Source organism: Populus trichocarpa, chromosome 10 (genome assembly GCF_000002775.5).
Source record: "Populus trichocarpa isolate Nisqually-1 chromosome 10, P.trichocarpa_v4.1, whole genome shotgun sequence".
Classification (NCBI taxonomy): domain Eukaryota; kingdom Viridiplantae; phylum Streptophyta; class Magnoliopsida; order Malpighiales; family Salicaceae; genus Populus; species Populus trichocarpa.
The window spans coordinates 22,272,357-22,292,641 of NC_037294.2; the positions used below are offsets into that span (position 1 = coordinate 22,272,357).

The window sequence follows — 20,285 nt, forward strand, 5'->3', positions numbered from 1 at the left end:
TTTAATATGCTAATATTAAAAATAATATTTTAAAATATATATATATATTATTTTAATATATTTCCAAATAAAAAATAACTATTATTCTCGAGTGTAAATAAAAGGGAGAAACAAGGTTTTCTGATGAATACAAATACAATGTTGGCACTAGGTAGTGATTGGTTACAACTTTCAAAATCTAAAAAATAACCCCAAAACATTAACAAGATTCTTTATCAAATAAGCATTTAGCAATATTTAGATGTATTGGAAGTATAATTCCAAGTTCGGCATTGATAGGGAATCACATTCTCTTCCTCGTCACCTTGTTACCCTATAACCCTGCAGCATATTGGAACACCAAAACATCAGAGTTTCACATAGGGAAAAAACGACCACGTGGCATGCACAATTTACTTTCTTCCTTCTTTTTTTCCCTTCACTGGGTTGTGACTGTTTTGCTGAAAAATAACAATGAAGAACAAGTACACAAACCTTGACTCGTTTCAACAGATCCTTTGCCTTGGGATCTTTGCTAAAATGATCACGTACAGGCTGCAAATAAATGTGGCGGTATTGAATTAGCTTGCTGACTAGTTAGGATAGAGTAATTTCTAGTAATAATACAGCATCAACTAACTGGTTATGTTTCAGATTGTCTCCTCTAGTTTGAGGAAAATAATACTAAGAGTCCCAAATGACATGATAGAGAGGAAGACAAGACATAAATCTGACTTGAAAGTTCTGGTCAAGAACAATATATAAAAGAGTTGTCTTCCATGTGAATCCATTTTTTTTCCCATGCAAGTTCCCGCAAAGAGAGCTTACCTGAAGTATCATATTTAATGCTTTTGCAAGAGCTGGTTTCAGGTCACCCGGATGTAATCCGCCACTTTCATAGTCAGAGACAAGTTCTTCAAAGCTTTCGTAGATCCTTCATTGATAAGATAAACCGATGATGGAAAATTATTGTCATATTCATTGAAATAAAAGAGTGAACTGTTAAGAAAGAATGAAGCAACAATAATGAAGTTCCCAACACTCAAAAAACAGAAGAGCACAGACAACAAATTCAAGAAAACAAAAACAAGCAGGAAAGAAGCAATAAGAAGATAATAGAACTTACTTCTCTCCACCATTTTCTGGATTCCGTTCCACCTTGAACTTATTGAACCACGGGAAAACAATGTGTTTAATGTATTCCAGACAAGGATTTCCTTCAACAATTTGTGGGGGGCAGTATGCCTTCTTTATCTTAGTTTTTACCTCTACCTATGAAACAGATGATAAAAAGAATAAAAAACCAAGGCATTGAAAGTAAAGTTAAATATGCACTGCTGCAGCATGCTGGGTATCTATATATTTTCAGGCATGTAAATTCCCCAACATAGCAACCTTTTTAAAATTCTCCATGTATAAAACCACAACACACCTCTTCATCCTCCATGAAGATGGAAGAAGATGGATCACTTTTAGACATCTTTTCTTGCCCTTGCTGTAAACCAGGTAGCATGTCTGCATTCATGAAAAGCAGGGTCGAAAAGTACTTCATTTAAGAAACTAAACAATAGCATCATACAATTTTTGAATAAAGGAATCAGGAGCATACGATGAGATAAAATGATAGGCTTATTTTTCCTCTTGATATCATCACAGTATTCTCTTGCAAGGACATTTACTTTCCGTTGATCCATGCCCAATTGACAAATGTCAGCCTGTTGGTACAAAACCATTGTAGATAACAGCTAAAGAATGTGATGCAGTAATTCAAAGAGAAAAGTAACCTAAAAACAGTATTCATAATAAATCATCCTTCTAGTCACATTTCTAGTGAGTTTTTTATAGTGTTGGATGCTGCCACAGAATTATATAAGCATGATGCTTAATAGAAAAACATTCATGAGAGTATATTTTATTTGTTTTACATGCATAAATGTCATTTGAAAGTGGTTTTTGGAGAATTTTGTACATAAAGAACAGCAGAAGTTGGTTGAAAAATTACAACTATAAGCACAAGTACCTGAAGAAAAAAATGTCAGCACACATGCAAAGATCTGATGAATTTGTTCAAAAATTCAAATTCAGATTTACAACTACAAGTATAAGCACCTTGAGGAAAAATATGTCTGCACATTGCATGCATGGATAGAAAATCTGGGCTGCTGTTAACTCATCCTGCTCACTACGTCCCATGATTTGAACACATCTAAGGACCAAAATGCAATCTTTTATTAGTTGCCTATAGAATCACATAATATGCAAGCATCCAGTTTTCAAGCTCTAACACATTACCTCATTATCCTAGGAAGCTTGTTCCTGCGGGCTATATCCATAACTAGAGGCCAGTACTCATGAGCTCTGGAGTTAATTTCATCCGAAGACCACAGGAATTCAACCTTATCTCCATCAATATCCATCCCAACTGCCTTCCATATCTCTATAAGATATTCCCCCACAGTTTTAATTTTCTTCAAGTCTCCTCCCATTTTGTTATTAAGCTGTGCAAACCAATCAGCAATCCAAATTTTCATTTTGCAACCAGCTTTAGTCAGTTTGTTGACATTTATTGTCTTCATGACTCCCTGTTCAACAACAGCAAAAGTATAAATAATAAAACCAGACTTAACAAAAGCTCTAAACATAAGCTGCCCAACTACGATATCAAACCTTAACGACAAAATCTATGCCAAGTTAAGGTACCGAGGCACAATTAATAGCAAATGCCTCCAGGCTTACAAAGTAAAACTAAAAATTGAAATCAATACTACTTCACAGGTTATTAATCACATCTAAATTTGATAACTCTTCCAAAAAGATGTAACCTTAAAGCTTCAGAATCATCAATAAAGACTAACCAAGTAGACTAAATTTTCATCACTAACAACAAAATACACGAGGAACAAAATAAAAACTGGACTGAAACAACAAAAAAGAATATACCTGAGCAATGTGCATTCTCCCAGAAGGTTCAAAACCATCATAGCAAATGGGTAGTGGTTTTTTCTCGAGAAGATTACGTAGTTCATCTTCTTGGATACATTCTTCACCAACGCTTCTCACAAGTTGAAACCTTTCCTCTAAACTTAACAACCTGGAAATCAAAACCCATCAACAAAATCCAAAAAAGATCAGAACTTTACACAAACCAATTAAAATTTTCATCAGAAGAAAAGATATAGAGAGAAAATAATTACTGCGGTGTAGTGGGATTTGATGAGGATGAAGCTGAAGGGGTGACAGTGAGGGATTGCATCTCTTCAGATGGAGGGGTTTGGTCATTCTCTTCCATTGTTGCTGCTGATGTGAAGAAATGGAAAGGTCTTGTCTTTTTTAGTTAACAGAGAAAATAAAAGGGGGCGGCTTGAGATTGAGAATCTTGCTGGTTTCAGATGAAAAAGCCCTAGACCTACTCCTTGTCTAAATCCAGCTAGGAGATAGAAGACCATTTATTTAGTTCTATTTTCCTTTTCTTTTCTTCTTCAAAATAAAAAAAAAAAAAATTGATTCTATAAATCATGAGCCAAAGCCCAAGCTTATCCATCACATTAGCCGGGCCTAAATTGGGTTGGAGCTAAGCTGGTCAAAGTTCAAGCTTCATCCTCTTCATTAGAATCCAACATTACTAAGAGCTTTATTTTTTAGGTAGCTTATAATTTGAAGAAAATAAATTTAAAAAAAAAAGTTAGTTAAATTTAGATATATATTTGATAAAAATTATAGTTGAATTTTATGTGTAGCAAAAAAACATATATAAAATATTTGGTAATTGTGTTTGGAAGTGTGGTTGCGGTTGCTTTTTAAAGTCTTTTTTACTTAAAAATACATCAAAATAATTTTTTTTATTTTTAAAAAATTATTTTTGATATCAGCACATGAAAATGATATGAAAACACTAGAAAAATATTAATTTGAAGCAAAGAAAAAAATAAAAAAAATTTAAATTTTTTTAAAAGCGCTTTTGAAACACAAAAACAAACAGGGTTTAAGGAAGTTTTACAAAACTCGGTTAAAAAAATATGTAAAAAATACTGCACAAAAACTGTGTTTCAAACTCAATTTTTTAGTGGATCCCGCAACATAAAACACAATTTCCTTTATTATCAAACATGTTGCTGCGTTTGTTTGTTTCACCGTTAATGCAAAAGCTAGTGGAAAACAAACACAGCCTAAAATAAAAAAAGCATCGTGCATGGTTGGTATTATGTTTTAAAAATATTAAATTGATGTTTTTTTGTGTTTTTTTTATAATTTTAATATGTTGATTTTATAAATAAAACAAAATCTTAAAAAAATATATTATAATATATTTCTAAATAAAAAAACATTCTGCATATATCACACATCCACTAAGTCAAAATCATTTAAGTTAATAATTTGTTGTACAAAAAAAAATAATGATCATAGTTTTATACCATTTTCATATAATGTGAATCAGGTTCTCCAAAAAAAAATTGATTAAATGAATGCCATTTGTGAATTTCTACTCAAAGATTGGCAGTTGGGTTTAAAAAAATGACAACGTTGTGTGGGGAGGAGAGGGAAAAAAAAGGGATTGAAACGGAAAGACAATGGATTTGTTTTTGCTTTTTCAAAAAAAAAAAAAAACTATAGAATAGTCTTTAATTGCTATCTTGGAATAGAAGAAATGGTGATAATTAAGATAAATGAGACATGTATTTCAACCCTTTTTTCCTAAGGGTATATATAGAAGTTTACTTCAAATATGTCTTCAAAATTATTTTATGTCTACTTCTTTATTTTTCCAATCAAACAAGTTTCTGTTTTTTTTATATATCCTTTATACTAGATTAATACTGACCTAATGAAAATAATCATGTAGAATTTTATAGCTTTGAAGATCTTAAATCTTATTAAGGAAAGAAAAAGACTAGGATCATTGGTTGTTTCTAAAAAACCATTGTTTTGTTAGAATAGAAAAGAGTTCTTGTAGGATGAGAAAATTTATTATTTAAAAAAAAAAACAAATCTTGAGTTAGTCCACTTTCCATAATATAAACATGGTAAGAAGCTAGGACCTACGAAAACAAATTAATGAATTAACGGGGCAATAAATTTGCTACCTCTATTCTATATGAGTGTTTTTTACATTTCTCACACGCTTATATGGGTGACAAATTCATCTTAAGAGATTCATGGAAGAGATGGAAGATGAATGGTTTTTTGAAGGGTTTGACATACTACCTTTTACTACTACAAAACCCATCAAATCTCTTCACAAAATCTTTTCGAGTAACAAATTTTGAGAAGGGAATCCTTCATCATTATGGAGGAAATGAGTGCTCTGTATAGTTATGAGGTGAGTCTCTTCAATGATTTGTTTGTTTTGTGATCTCTACTAGTTGTTATATTTTGCATTGAATTGGTGTCATCTTTCTTTGGAGAAACAATACTTGTAATCAATGCAAGGGAGTTTTAACGTTCATATAATATTAGGCTCATCCATTTATGTGTTGAACCTGTCTTTGATTGATGTTTTGTCCCTTCGGATTTCATGTGTAAATCATATACCAAACCAGTCCTGTATAGATAGATAGATATCTATTGCTGTTTTTGGACTGTTTAGCCATGTTTTTCTAAGGCATCACATTAGGGGTTTTAATCTTTTTAAGTGTTCATTTCTTGACATTGTCTTTGTTTAAAATATGTTTAGTGATTAAAGCTATGTTTTTCTACGCTGTTCAAATTGTTTTTAGCTTGAAAAAATATTTAATGTTGTTTGAAACGCGTCATTACTACGTGGACAAACAAGAATTAAAGCTATAAAATTGAAACTAATCTAAACCAAATCTGGTGTTAAGTGATGGATTGAATTTCTGACATGGCCACATATCATAGATTCCTACTACTTGTACTGTTTTTGTTTGCCTAGAAATAGTTGCTCATCATAAGGATTCATTACAGGCTACTGTTTATGATAATGGGATTCTAGGGTTTTTCTAAAAGCAGGTCAGGTATTGGCATGCCCACCCTGAAACTACGAGGCTGGTTTTTGTTTATCTGGATCTTGATAGGGATCGAGTTATCATTTTGAAAAACTGCTTAAAACTTTTGTTCTTCATTCATGCTAAAGTGCCTGCTATGATTATTTGGCAGAGCATGGACGACCTGAAACATAAGCTATTCTACACAAATCTTGAATTGCAAAATATGAAAGTGAAGGCAGATGTGACTATGAGAAAGCATAAGGATATTGTGCAGCATTTGCTCAATCTTTTAGCAAATGCTTACAAAGAAAGAGATGAAGCAAGAGATCAGTTGCAGAAATTGATTTACAAGTCAATGTCTTAGATCACCCGATCAGATTCTTGCTCAAGTCCAACCTGAAAGCCCCATCTTAAACATGCATCCAAAAGCAAACCTTGGCGAATCGAAATCCAATTGTGAAGCATACAATCACCTGTCACATTGTTCATCTTCTGTGGACTCCTTTGATGCCGCGGCAACTCCTGATTTCCCAAACAAGAACATGGTAGGATCGAGCAATATGGGGTTATTGAATCAGCCTTTTGTTCAAGAACAACACAATGGGTCAAAATTCACTGGTTTAGTCTCTTCATGAGTGAACAATATTGAGAATGTCAGGGGCAATGCAGCTGTTGATTATCTTGCTCAGGGAAAGGTTCCGCCTTAGAAAGGGAAACTCTTGCAAGCTGGGATGGATGCCACTTCAATCCCTTCCTGTAACAGGACCACTTCCTCAGTGGTGAAATCCACCTCCCCATCAGAGACCTAGCAATATTTTACCAGATTCTACCATAGGAGACATGACGGCATATGTTAATCATCAGAAGCCAGATGCAAATCCAATTTCTGCTGTTTTTTGGACATCAAATCCATCATCATCATCAAACAAAATGAATCATCATCCACTACAGTTCATGTAAAATTCTATAAGAGCTTCTTCGGGTTCAGGATTGATCAATGCGCGGATGCTAACTTAATCAACTTGCACAAACTCTCAAAGCCTACTTCACAAGCGACAAAGGTTGATGTGAAATTATGAAATTTTGCCTAGTTCTTATTACTATCTAATTTTAACTGTCCAGGATACGATTTCCATTCCTAGTTTCAGAAATCAAAATGACATGCCTATTTAATTTGTGTTTGCTTCACTTTCTGCTTGCACGACTATGAATGATAGGTACGAAACCCCTCCTGCCCATTGCCCTCAAGCCAGCCAAAACCTCCCTATCCTACTGAGAACCGACACAAAATGAATTTTTGTTCGTGTTTCTAAGGCTATACCAGAACAAAATTATTTCAAACCTGCATGAATGAATCTCTAATATGCTCACATGCACAGTTATTTTTTTCTTATTAACAAACAACGAGGAAATTAATATATTATGAACATAAAGGATAAAAACCTGCAGGCTCGGACAAACACGAAATCATAGTTGACATGCTTTGTCCAAAATGGCTGGTACTTGGCAATGGCAGTGGCGAGCCATGCTTTTGAATCTCCATTAGTGAGAACAACTGCAGCATTATGAATCTTCTCCTCGCTAATTTTAGTGTTATAGCCTAGCCTCATAAATGGCATGACGTGTCCAGTGCCTGTGGAATAAAATGTGATAAACAGTCCCCAAGTCAATGTATATATCAGCAAAAAACTACAACACAAATGTTTTTTTTTAACCTTATCACTTCATCTTTCAACGCAAATTGTTTCCTGCTGATTTATATAAAAAAATTTTCTAATATAGCTATCACACCTACAAGCAGGGAGAATACTTTATAGTTACTGAGAGTGGAAGAACCAACATGTAAACTGAAGAGGAAAGAGCAAGGGAAGAAACCTTGAAGGAGGAAATGAAACTTAATGCCACTCGTCTTATGTTCCTTGCCATTTTGCACGAAAATATTCGAAGAGGTGCCAGGGCTGCCTGTTGTTTTTTTTTAGAATAGTTCGAGCATACGTAAATCTGTTAACATCCAATTAGAAATTTTATTTTACAAATATAAATGGATATCGGTGAGCAGGAATAGGCATTTGGCGGCTAATATCAACTGGCATCAAGCAAGAGTTAACAAAGCTTCTACAGCTCAGTTATTTCTATCCAAAATCTGAGGAAAAAAGAAGGATAATGAATGCAGAAGCGCTTATCAGATTAATGATTAGCCAGAAATGAATCTCAGAATATCCATTAACAAGGATCAAAACCACTATATTACAGTTTTTGTCATATAGGTGAAGGCAGAAAAGGTTACAACGGTTCCACCATCTATATATTGCTCTCTGCTGTGGAGAAAGCATAGCCCAACTAAGAGAAAAATAACATCAAAACAAAATAAATTAACTCAAGATTGGCTAACAGGATTCCCAAATTCTGTGCAGAAATGTGGGATGTAGTTGCCAAAGAATGGGAATGGCAAAAACAAAAACTAAAGCCCAGTTCTCCTTGATTGCTAACTGGATATGTGAAAGCCTAGGAACTTTCCAGCTTCACGCAGGAGGTATTTGTATTGAGCAGCCGCAAGCTTTCTGGGCAATATTTTGCTCAAAACCAATGCCATCCGGATCAATGGATCTCTAGTTCTCGTCTGTACCAAGAACCAAACCAGCAAATTATAAATTATGCTGTTTTGAAAAGAAAAAAAACCCTTCATATAATATCAGGAAAAACTACCAATTTCAAGCACAATTTCTCAAAATCTTCTGAACAATATCCAAAGTTTAAGCAACTTACCTTTATCAACATGTACAAAGAAACTTGCTGCGACTATGAGGTAGCATAGAATAAGCATGAAACCCTTGAAATAGTTTGAAGTTCCATCCTGGATATAAGCAAAAAATAATGGGCTCGAAATAAGCATCTAGAAGCAACCACACAAAGATAAGGAAAAAGATCAATCCAATTAGCATATGAAGTTGTTCGCACAAAAGGATGGTTTGGTGTATCAAAGGAAATTTGCTTCAGAGAAACAGGTGGTTTAATGTAAATAGCATCAGCAATTTGGCACTATGGATATTGGAAAACCTAAGAAAATGTGACACAGAAGTATCCAAGTCAGCTAAAAAGACAAGTCATGAACCTGCAACATAAATGCCACCACTAGCACAGAGATGAAGAGCGTAGCAGTTTCAAAGAGTTGAAAATTCAAGTCCATTGGTTGTCCCATACACCATCCAACAACAACGCAGAAGGGAATCTACAGGTATCAACAAAACAAAAGTCATTAGCCAGCTTATGTCAACCTATAAATATTACCTATAGCCATCTGACTATTGAATGTGACCAGATAGAAAATTTCCAGAGAAAGAAATCAAGGTTTGTCATGATTAGACAAAGGATATCCAGTACAACTTTCATAACCTACCACAAACATTGAAATCTGTGTAGACGATCCAATTGCAACTCCAATTGTGATGTCCTAAACAAAATTCAAGTCAATCAAGCACATAAAGGAGATTACGTTATGTGTAGGAGTACAACATGTTTGAAAACAGAAGATGGTATTGTCAGAATATATCTTTTGAACAGGAAATGTAACACTAGCAGCATAAGAATCATCATTTGAACTAACAAGCTTATCCTTCATGGCGAACATGATTGCACTTGCATGCTCAGCAGCATTTCCAACAATTGGAAGCAGAATGACACTGATAAAAGCCACAGGCATGTTCAATGAGTCAGATGCTCCCTGAAAAGAAAGCACCAATGCCATTAACCAAGTGCGAATAAGCAATAGATACAGCATTAGTTTCTACCCTGGATCCACTACTCTTAAGAAAAGTGAAAACTTCAATTTGGAGCATTTGCTTGAATGAAGAATATATGTTTCCTAAGATTCCCACAATACTAGAAAAGAAAACAGCACTTTGGTTTGATCATGTGCAAGGAAAGCTTAAGAAAAAGCAACACAGGATTCGAGTAGGGCCAGCTAGAGAACAATAGAAGAGTACAGATAAAAAAAATAGAACAAAATACTCCTCCAGATAGAGCAGATTGGCAAAAAAAAAACAATTCATGTGTAAGTTGAGTGCATTGTAACTATTGCATCTGGTGTCTTGAGGAAATAGAAAACGCACACACATATATATAGCAAGACCAACATATAGCCCTGTTAATTTGAATTCATATAGACATCCTCTATCAGAGTAGATTTAACTTGTTTCCTTTATTAATTAGAGTTTTGGAAGGTTAATGGGATTTGAAAGGTATAGCTGTCAAAGAAACACAAGTAAAAAGGTAAAAATTTCATTGAAATGAATGTTTTACCTGTATGGCATCGACAAGGTACCCTGACAATATAGAAATCCACAGAGTCAAAATTGCAAGCCAGCCAATTGTTTCCCATTGAGTTATTTCAGGTGCCTCTTCATCATCAGAATCTTCTTGATCATTTACTCCTCCCTGTAACAATAAAGCGTACTGATGAATTCAATTACTAGATGCATTGCAGGTTTAAGCTTAATTATGTCTGAAAGAAAGGGAATTTTATTCTTTATGCTATGACATTCTTTGTTCATCATACATCAACAGACATTTTATGGGGAAAAGACCTTAACCATTAAAGAACAAAACACCCTTAAAGGAAAACTACTGAAGTAGAATGAGCTGACAGTTATGCATCTATCACAACCCACAAAGACACTACTCAATAGCATGATTGTAAAATTTCAACTTTGTTCATAAACAAAAAATGACAGCACAATGAAATTGGAAAAAGTTATGGACTGCTACAGCATTTATATGCATGCGCGGGCGTGCTTTTTCTATGTACCATTGAAATCTTATGAAATTGCTTCTTTGGAATATGGATGTAAATAGATGATATACACACAGTTAACATGCAAAGAAATGATAGCAATCTATGCATACCTGTTCATACTTTTAACAAGAAACATAAAAAATTTAGAAAGCTAACCCATTAAGAAACTTGTAAAGCATATAGTGTGAAATAATGAAAAAGCCAACCTCGTCAACAAGGCTGTAGAGATTAGGCTGACTTTTAAGTTGAAAGAAAAGGTAGCTTCCATAAGCTATAAGCATTATACAGCTGCTAAATCTTGAAAGGGCCAACTCTGACTTGCCAAAATGAACCTCTGTGCGTGTGAAGTGAAGTACAGCGGGAAACATTATCCCCATCACAGCCATCAATAACAATCCAGAATTCACCAGAGCAGCTGCCTGTTTCAACAGTAATTCCACTGTGACTCACCAGGTGGCATGGACAAAAAAAAAAAGAGTCCACACTTTGTCCAACGTCCGAAACAATAATTCTATAAGATTATGGTAGTCTACCTTGTTGAAAACCTGAACCTTCTGGTGATTGGCAATCCCACCAGAGAAGAAAGCACATCCAAGAACCAAGAGCATATTCGACAAGATGGAGCCCAACAAAGATTGTTGAACAACCCTTATCATCCCACTTTTCAATGCATAGATTGATATTATCATCTCTGTTGCATTCCCGAATGTTGCATTTAAAAGCCCACCAACTGCATATCCCACATAGGAAATAGCAATAAGAGGTCAAATGAAACGGATATGAAACATTATTTAGAATTTTCTCAGTGAATATTCAACTCTCACTGAAAACCAAACAATACATCCAGTATTAGATTTACCTGTTGGTCCCGTGTAGAAAGCAAGCTGCCTGCAACACAATGATTGGGGAAATGATGTCATGTATTGGCGTTAAACCAAGCGATAAAAGAAGCAGAAAATTAATCCAACACTACAGTTCATCTCACATGGGATACTTACTCGGTTACATAACCCAAACGCTCAGCCAAAGGCGTGATACCCAGCATGCTGAGCAAGAAGACCAATCCCTATAAATCAGAATACATTAACCATCAAACACATTTGCAAAATCTCAGGCAAAATTCAATGTAAAACATGGTAGTGCAATTGTTTCAAGCATTTCACAATTCTCCAATAATCAATGATAAAACACTACACTGCTTTGGAACCAAGCACGGTAACACTCACATGCTTTCCAGTAAGATAGTGAAGCAGTATTGCTAAGGGACCAAAAGGAAGCAGCATATTAATCTTGGCTTTAATTAGAACAATGTATATACTTCTAAGAGGACCCATTTGTATTCTCTTTGAAATCCATGACTTGGACATATCAACATGTGAGGCAATACTATTTCCCTCAGAATCAAAAGGGTGCACTTTCTTTCCTGTTGCTGATGCACTAAAAGGGATCTCCTCATCAGATTCAACTTCTACTTTCTCCTCCATGGGCATCATCTGCAGTAAACAAACAACTAATGATCAAAGGCTTGCAAGATCAAACTCAAGTCCATCAAAACCTATTAAGTAAGGATTGAAATGAAACAAAAAGGGATTGGTTTCTAACTTTCTATTGGCATGCAAAAACCCAGAAAGATACTTGCTCATTCACAGCAATATATATGAGACAACATCCCAAAGTTTCAATCTTTTTGTTTAAAGTTGCAACTTTTCAAACTTTGTACTAGTAAAGGCTCCTTTAAAAAAAAGTCAATTCAGAAAATGAGAAATTAGATCGTCAAGTCTACAAGCAGTCCAACCAAACACGAAATGAAAGACTAACTGTAATCAAACAAAGAGAGGGGGAGAGGGAGGAAGTTAATTACCATTGAGCGATGGATATTTTTTTTTTTTTATGAAATCTATCAAGAGGGCCTGTAGATCTCCACTTGTTGTTGCAATGGGAAGTTAGATAGAAACAAGACAAGACTGAAGACTCTTTGGTGGGACCCGGATACTTACATGGGATAAGTTTAGTTTAGTTAAGTTTTATGTTGTTTCTTCTTCTGCTGCTGCTGCTTCCTTGCTGTTGTTGCTGTTGTTTGATATTAAAAACCTGTCTTTGAATCTCTTTCTTGCTTCTAGTTTGGCTTGAATCTTGATTAGAACTATTATGACTTTTGGTGCCTGTAAAGATGGGAACTTGAAGATGATTTGATGATTGGGTTCTTAGTGGCCGGCATGAGGAAGTTTCCTAGAAGTAGCGCCTGTCACTTCTTGTTTTAAAAATTTTCTTGGGATAATCAAGAATTGGTCCCAAAATTTGTAACCTTTTCCTCAATTGGGTGCCCAATGTATCCATAAATCCCTAACTTGATCCTTAGTTCCGTCAACCAAAATGCCTAAAGTTTTCTATAGATTGGGTCTCAATTGATAAAAATATAAGTCCAGTATCTAATTGAGAAAGTATTTATAAATTGGGAACTGATATGAGGTTACCCAAACTTGTTTCTTTGCTTTGAATTTATAGCAGCAGTGAAATGGTAACACGTTTGGGTAATGTGGATTGGACGGGCCAGACATTGACCCTAGTACCTGTCTAGATTTTTTGGGATTTATGTCCGAAAAGATCTTTGGTAAATGGCTGGCAAGTGATAGCATGACACTGCACAACAATAACAATAACAATAATTAAAGAAGAGCAAAATCATTGAATTATTACAACCTATGACTATAACAAAATTAATTGAAAAAAAACATAAAAAATTTAAATTATCTAGAAAAAAATTATTTTTTCAAAGAAAAATCTCCTGCAAAAACGTATCAAAACCTATGACTCACACTGTTCTTCAAAACAAGAACTCAATGGAGCAAGAGGAATGATCAGGTATTGCAGAGGTAAAAGGTTAGAAATTGACTGAACAATTGGAACCAGCTGGAACCTATGTTTGATCCATTCTTCCCACGGAAAATGCAGGCTGTTTTGGTTTGTGCAGTGTCATGCTATCACTTGCTCTCGTAGCAGCTACAATGGATATGATTGGCCTGTCATTTCATCTTCGTGGACACATAATAAAGCAATGTGTACGCACTTGAGAACTTAACTAACCACACACGTTTTTTCCAAGATTGAATCCATAAACTCCATGCCTGCACGCGAGGAATTCAAAGATGGACCGGCTTATGAGTGGAGATTGGTCCAGATTTTTCTGCTGGCAATGTGTTCCTACGCTGGTAGCTTTTCATTCTCTTCAATGCAACAACCCAATAGCCTCGCAAGATTTCTATGTCGCAGTTTGGCAATTATTAAGATAACTTCATTCTTGAGTTCCTTTAGCAATTTCTTGATAGCCACTTGCTTTCCATCTGCTAATTCACCCTGAAAATAAATGAAAAATGCTTAAAGTTTAAGACTTTAAGGTTTAGCCAGGCTGAATTGTTTACCTTTCTTCTTTCCATTTACTTGCCCTTTGCCGTCGATGAAGCCACGTGATAGTCTTAAAAATATACATAAACCTCAAGTTAGGGCAAGGTACATGTTACAAATCAGGCCGGTTAACTCTAAAAAAAGAATTATTAAAAAATATCAAAACAACATTAACCGAATCAACTGTCCTTTATTTATTATAAAATCTCGCCCAGATGAAATTTTAGCTCGTCCTGGATCAGGTTGAATAACCATAATTACTGTTACTAGTATAACTAGTAATGGAAAGGTGGTCCTGGCCCTTCAATCGAATCCAATAGCTCCAGCGTAATGGTTCCTGCTTCCTAGGCCTACTGACTTCTCAAATGTTGTAGCTACTCTTCAGCCCATGAGCCTTTAGTTGTGAATTTCTTGTTTTGAACTGGCTTTTATTGGATTCTTAGATGATTTGGAGAATGGAGAGAGCATTCCCACTTCCAATGCTAATCATACTAATCTAAATCCATTGGGCACTTGTAAGATAAAAGAAAAATCCCAATAAAGCAACCTTACTAAACCTTACAATTTGTAAACAGGGATCCGAAAAGCCTAGAGAATATATGCAATTTACCCCTTTTCATTGAAAAGTGTCCATCGGAACACGCTCTGATACACAGATTCATACACCAAAAACTACCCGTGTATGCACATGTCGGATCGACAGATTTATACTCGCACAAGTGACCCCGAAGTTGTGATAATTTTGATGCTTCTCTATGTGCAAGTTCCTTTAGATATCACTGACATTTTGTAGAGTGGATTAATAAGAACCCATGTCAAATCCAAATGACATGCAAAAAGACTACGCAGTAACCAGCAGGCCGCCGCCACACACCCCCTCTCTGTGTGTGACTGTGGCCTGCAGTGGTCCTCCGGGATGATGTTGAAAAGGTAACCATAATAACTCCAACCCCTGTATGCATGCAAACATTTGCATTCATTTTTTTTAGATTTACTTCGGACGCCGCCCGCTGCCATGTGAACCATTAGTAAATCCGACATGATGAATTCTTGATGAGTTATGATTTGCAGCAACATAATACTTAACAGCTCATCATAGCATTTGCAAGCCCTTAGCCCCACATCCAAAAACACAGGCAGCTATTTTAACCATGTTTAGGAGACCAAATACAAGCCAACACAGCAAAACTGTCCGGTCATCTCCAAAGAAAGCAAATTTTCAAACACAACAAATATTACGAGATGGATGGAACCATTTGGGTAACCGGGGAAACGAAATGGTGTCTTTTGACCATTTACAGAAAGCTAGATCATGAATCAATTAGATTGGATTAGTTACTAAATAAACACTGCCAACTAATTATAAAACACCCCCCTACAACTTCATTATAGGAAATAATGAAATTTTGAATGCTGGTTTCCAAAATAATGACACTAATCTAACAAAATTACCCATTATTAAATGCATCATAGAATGAGTGATCATGTAAACTTTCATACCTGAACAAGATTTTGGAGAGTTGTATTAGCAGAAAGGGGAAAGAAGGGTAAAATCACAAGATTGATACTCCCAAGGGGAATCGAAAAGGACCAAACACACGGTACCCTAGTATGGCCATAACAAACATGTTCTGCTTTACTTCTTTCATTATTAGCTTAAAGCTTCTTCCACATTCAGATCATGCTCCAGTAGTTTCATTTAGACAGATTGCTGTCAAACACAATACACATAAGACTCTGGGTTTCCATGCTGGATTCATAACCAACCAATGCCAACACAAACACCAACATACAGGTACAAAAGGAAAAGGATATTTGCATTGCAGTGTGATATCTATAAAGATAATGGTGTTAAATAGAGAGAGAGATTCATGCACCAATACTACAAAAGCAGAAACAAAAACCTAATGTCATGTACTCATACAGTTTGAGTATCCAGCAGCTTCAGAATGAATCTTAAACATAAATACATCCACCTAAAACTGTAAACCAGAAATGGGAAAAAACTCAGCACTGACAAAAATCCAACCTTTTTCCATAACCAAATCTCCAAACTCTAATCTTTTCCAAGAACTATCAAAACTCAAGAATAACCACTCACTCAAAATACATTGAATTGCTAGTATGATTTGATTAAAACTCATAAACGTGAAAAACCCCATATTCTCATTTTCCCTCTACAAATCAAAACCCAACTCATCATATCAAAACTTGCCAAAAACTGTAACAAAATAATACTAGCAACAACAAAAACAATAAAAAAAAAATGTTATCTTTGTCATCATCATGGTATCATCATAGGCATCTTAATCTAATTTAATCAGAACTAAAGGTGCTGTGACATTTTCTCATTTCCACCTAAAGTAAAAAATCCGAACCCGCCATATCAAAACTTACAAAAAAACCCCCAAAAAAAAAGAAAAAAGAAATTCACATTAATATCATAAACAACAACAACAACAATAACCCACAACAATTCAATTCAAAAACTACAACAACTACCCACTAAGGAATTGGCCTAGGTGGAGGAGGCAACATCAAACTGTGAGTACCATTACCACCACTACCCTCTCCAGCTCTTCTCACAATAAACGGATGCTGCAGCAACTGATTGGCAGTAAACCTCCTCGCCGGCTCCCTCTGCAAACAACAAGCAATAAAATCCCTAAACTCCCGGGACGCAGTAGCCGGTGCTTCCGGTGGCTGTGACATGCAAATTGCACACATTAAGCTTGCCCAGTCACCTTGTCTCCCTACCCCAAATGGAAACCTCCCCAAATAGAACTCCAAAATGCTAACCCCTAAACTCCATATATCCCCTGCATACCCATCATACATTCCTTTATTCAAATCAGTATTTATCCTTTCTGGGCTCATGTAAGCAATTGTGCCCACTGAGCTATTGCAAGGATCCATTGTCTGTGCTAATATTCTACTAACCCCAAAATCAGCTATCTTAACATTGTTTTTAGAGTTAATTAAGAGATTACTGGGCTTAATATCTCTGTGCACAATTTTCCTTTTATGCAAGTATGCGATGCCGTTTAATATCTGCCGTGCCACGTCGGATAGATATCCCTCGTGGTTTATGTGGGTCCCTTCTAACGAACCGCCGTCCATGAACTCTAGAAGGACCTGGATCTCACCGTTGTGATCGAACATGTCGTGGCATTTAACGACGTTAGGGTGGTTAACGTCACGAAGGATCTCGATCTCACGGCAGATCGAGTTCCGTACGGAGTCTTCGTGGTTTCCGTAGATGACTTTCAGAGCGTAGAGGCGGCTCGTTGGACGGTGGACGACTTTGTAGACGGTGCCTCCGCTGCCGCTTCCGATTCGGTTGATTCGATCGAGTTCAGAGAAACTGAGTTGAGCACGAGCTGAGGAGGAGGATGAGGAGTTTGAGCCGCCGGAGTTGGGTGGAAGAGGGAGGGGTACGGCGAGCTGAGGGTCACGTTGAGGGAGAGGTAGTTTTAGGTCAGGGCGGCGACGCGGTCTGCTGTTGTTGGTGTGACGATTGGTGGAGGGAAGGGGTTGTGGTGGTGGTGGTTGAACTGGTTTCATGACTCGGTGAGTTGAATCGAATCGGAGGAGATGGCGAATTTTGATAGAGAGAAGAGAAACGGGAAGGAAAAGGTGAATCCTTTGGTCTGTGAGAGGGAGAGAGGGGGAGGGATTTGTAAAGGAGGGAAGGAATCGGGATTTTAAAGGGAGGGTCGTGTCACGCGCTTTTAAGGAGAGTGGGAGGCAAGAGCCAATGAGAGTTAAGAGGGGTCCAGCGAGGAAGGATCGAAGTAAGGGCGGAAGTACCGTAAATGTTGGTGAGGGATAGGGTTTTATATACCGTTTGTACCTTGTAGCGCTTATTTTTTAAAATGGTTTTTATTTAAAAAATTAAATTAAATTTATCAAAATTTATTTTTAATAATGATATGAAAATATATATATATATATATATATATATATAAATTATTTAAAATATAAAAACAAGCCGGCTCTTAAGTAGTTATTGGTGAAGGCATTAGGTGTCTCATGGAAATTTTAACTCTTTTGGGAAGTTTTACCCCGAATTTAAAAGAGTTTTTTCAAAAAAAATATTGATATTATTTATGATCATAATTATTAAACTTGATATTATAAATAACTCTCAAGTAAACAGCAAGAATGAGTAGGGCTGAATTAATCAATCACGTAGCTTAATATTAAATTATATAGAGAGGTGTTGGCAGGTCAATTTTCTTGATACTTGTTCCCGTCAATGAAAAATGGATTTATTTTATATCACAAAACAATGGATTGGGATTGAGACGATGGTATTTGGATTCTTGATTAAAAACAAAATTAGAAAAATTAATAACTGGCTCTAACCCTTTATCGTACTTGATTAAATAAATAAATAAAAGTATCAATTTTTTTCCCCCTGGAGTTGAAATTTCATCTCCAAGACTCTCCATGGCAGAGTGCTCCAAGGTACGAGTGTTGAACGAGTAAAACTTCCTTGTAGTCAAAACAGGGCACGTATAATTTTATTCTGAGGAGATTTCATAGAAATTATCTGTTTAGAAAAAAAAAAAAAGGAAGGAATTGAATTAACATAGACAAATGACTTTCATATTCAAACCTACCAATACCACCAGAAAATTCAACTCTAAAATGGGTTGAAAATTGAAATCGATGTTGTAATTTTTTTCTTTAAAATATAATAATTATAGTTATAAAATTAGATTAATTTAACGGGTTGATTAAGAACTTGATCAACTTAAGTTCTAAAAAAACAACTTGACTTGTGACCCGATCGATCTGGCAAGACCCAATCTAATCCCAATTAAAAACTTTGTTTAATTTTTTATAAAAACATTAATGTTATTTGAATATTTTAAAAAATAAATTAATTTGAGTTAAATTTCCAAGATAAAACCCGGGTCATATTAATAACTATAAAAACAATAACACGCAGAAAAATTAGAGAGAAAGACCAAACAAGATCATTGGTGTTTTTTTTTTTATTATTTTATCGTGTTTAGGTTACTCAGGTAAGCAAAGATTAAGGATTCTGACTATGTCAAGTTAGACAAGCAGGTCAATACAGATGACTACACGTTCTCTAAAATTTGTCAAAATTAATGCATGGTTTCTATTCTCTCCCCTGTTATGTAAAACTCACGTTTATATGACTTCTTGTTAGCGTTACACGTGATGACATTTTGGGTTCTGCATGGGATGGTTCTTAAGCATGTAGTACCAAGTCTATTCCTTTAGTACCAAGTTTGTTTTTATAATTTAAAAATATTTTTGAAAAAATTTATTTATTTTATTTTAAATTAATATATATATTAGTGTTTTCAAATCATTTTAATATGCTGATGTAAAATATAATTTTTTAACAATACATAAACATTATTTTGATGTATTTCCGAGTAAAAAAACACTTTGAAAAGCAACCGCAACCACATTGCTAAGCAGACCCTCAGTTAAAAAATTAATTAAAAAGTTACTTTCTATTTAAGATTTGAATCTTGATAGCCATATTATCTCCTTAAACAACTATACAAGTGGAAATATAGTTATCAAATTCGATTCGGCTAAGCATGTTTGATTTAGTTATCAAATTTAATTTGATTTGACATATTCAATATAGTGATCAAATGATTCAAAACCAGATATAAGTGAATATCATTTCAAATATTTTAGACATTGACGTTGACAAATTTGAATGCCTCGAAATGTTAATAAATAACTCAGTTGAATTCAAGTCATACTTATCAATGTCATCTCTAAGAAATTATATAAAAAAAATAAGATGATATCATGTAGGAAGAAATGGTAACTCAAATTTACCCAGTAACCCAGTCATTGGCATAACAACCCAATAATCCGGACAAAATGGGCCGAACTCTATGTTGGTCTGATTACTATGATAATTGCTGTTTAGTTGTTAATTATCAGCAACATACTTCTAATCAAAGGTTAATTAACACAAACTACCCTTTACACGACACTTCACTTGTATGATCTATGCATTCATCGTCTAGATTTTTGAAACTGTTGAGAATGAAGGTTATCTTTTTGTAGCCATAACTACTATATATATCCATGTACCTCTCAAGATCGCCCAGCTTATTTCTTTGAGACATGTTAGCCCCACAAGCCAAAGACACAAACCCTAT

General features: G+C 35.2%; 3 protein-coding genes across 6 annotated transcripts; all 3 read right to left on the bottom strand.

Moving 5' to 3' along the window:
* Positions 1-94: 94 nt before the first annotated feature.
* LOC7491576 (tyrosine--tRNA ligase 1, cytoplasmic) lies at positions 95-3,447 on the bottom strand. Its single transcript, XM_002315355.4, has 10 exons — positions 3,174-3,447; positions 2,920-3,070; positions 2,272-2,561; positions 2,089-2,185; positions 1,589-1,694; positions 1,412-1,494; positions 1,106-1,251; positions 808-913; positions 475-534; positions 95-321 (listed from the first exon to the last, which is right to left on the bottom strand). The coding sequence occupies exons 1-10, from the start codon at positions 3,266-3,268 to the stop codon at positions 301-303; spliced, it is 1,155 nt and encodes a 384-aa protein (XP_002315391.2). The 5' UTR covers positions 3,269-3,447; the 3' UTR covers positions 95-300.
* Positions 3,448-8,118: 4,671 nt separating this feature from the next.
* LOC18102801 (vacuolar cation/proton exchanger 3) lies at positions 8,119-12,930 on the bottom strand. Of its 4 annotated transcripts, none has more exons than XM_024609915.2 (12): positions 12,578-12,930; positions 11,943-12,209; positions 11,715-11,782; positions 11,576-11,604; positions 11,250-11,446; positions 10,923-11,135; positions 10,224-10,358; positions 9,529-9,645; positions 9,322-9,375; positions 9,037-9,153; positions 8,691-8,778; positions 8,119-8,581 (listed from the first exon to the last, which is right to left on the bottom strand). In XM_024609915.2, exons 1-12 carry the CDS (start codon positions 12,578-12,580, stop codon positions 8,577-8,579), a joined length of 1,293 nt encoding a protein of 430 aa, XP_024465683.1. In that variant the 5' UTR covers positions 12,581-12,930; the 3' UTR covers positions 8,119-8,576. The 4 variants fall into 4 exon arrangements, with proteins under 4 accessions (XP_024465683.1, XP_024465681.1, XP_024465680.1 ...); XM_024609913.2 differs by having other exon boundaries at positions 8,119-8,544; positions 12,714-12,929; XM_024609912.2 differs by having other exon boundaries at positions 8,119-8,544; positions 12,578-12,929.
* Positions 12,931-16,374: 3,444 nt separating this feature from the next.
* On the bottom strand, positions 16,375-17,812 carry LOC7469484 (mitogen-activated protein kinase kinase 5). Its single transcript, XM_002315352.4, has one exon. The coding sequence runs from the start codon at positions 17,680-17,682 to the stop codon at positions 16,624-16,626; it is 1,059 nt and encodes a 352-aa protein (XP_002315388.2). The 5' UTR covers positions 17,683-17,812; the 3' UTR covers positions 16,375-16,623.
* Positions 17,813-20,285: the final 2,473 nt, after the last annotated feature.

Excerpts from the sequence above, each read along its gene's own strand:
- LOC18102801 (XM_024609912.2), bottom strand. Across the intron at positions 10,359-10,922 it reads TCTACAGCCTTGTTGACGAG|GGAGGAGTAAATGATCAAGA; the intron begins GTTGGCTTTTTC and ends TTATTGTTACAG. Across the intron at positions 9,646-10,223 it reads ACCTTGTCGATGCCATACAG|GGAGCATCTGACTCATTGAA; the intron begins GTAAAACATTCA and ends CTTTCTTTTCAG.
- LOC7469484 (XM_002315352.4), bottom strand. The coding sequence starts at position 17,682 with ATGAAACCAGTTCAACCACCACCACCACAACCCCTTCCCTCCACCAAT.
- LOC7491576 (XM_002315355.4), bottom strand. The coding sequence starts at position 3,268 with ATGGAAGAGAATGACCAAACCCCTCCATCTGAAGAGATGCAATCCCTC. Across the intron at positions 3,071-3,173 it reads TCAAATCCCACTACACCGCA|GTTGTTAAGTTTAGAGGAAA; the intron begins GTAATTATTTTC and ends TTTGATTTCCAG. Across the intron at positions 322-474 it reads ATCTGTTGAAACGAGTCAAG|GGTTATAGGGTAACAAGGTG; the intron begins GTTTGTGTACTT and ends AATATGCTGCAG.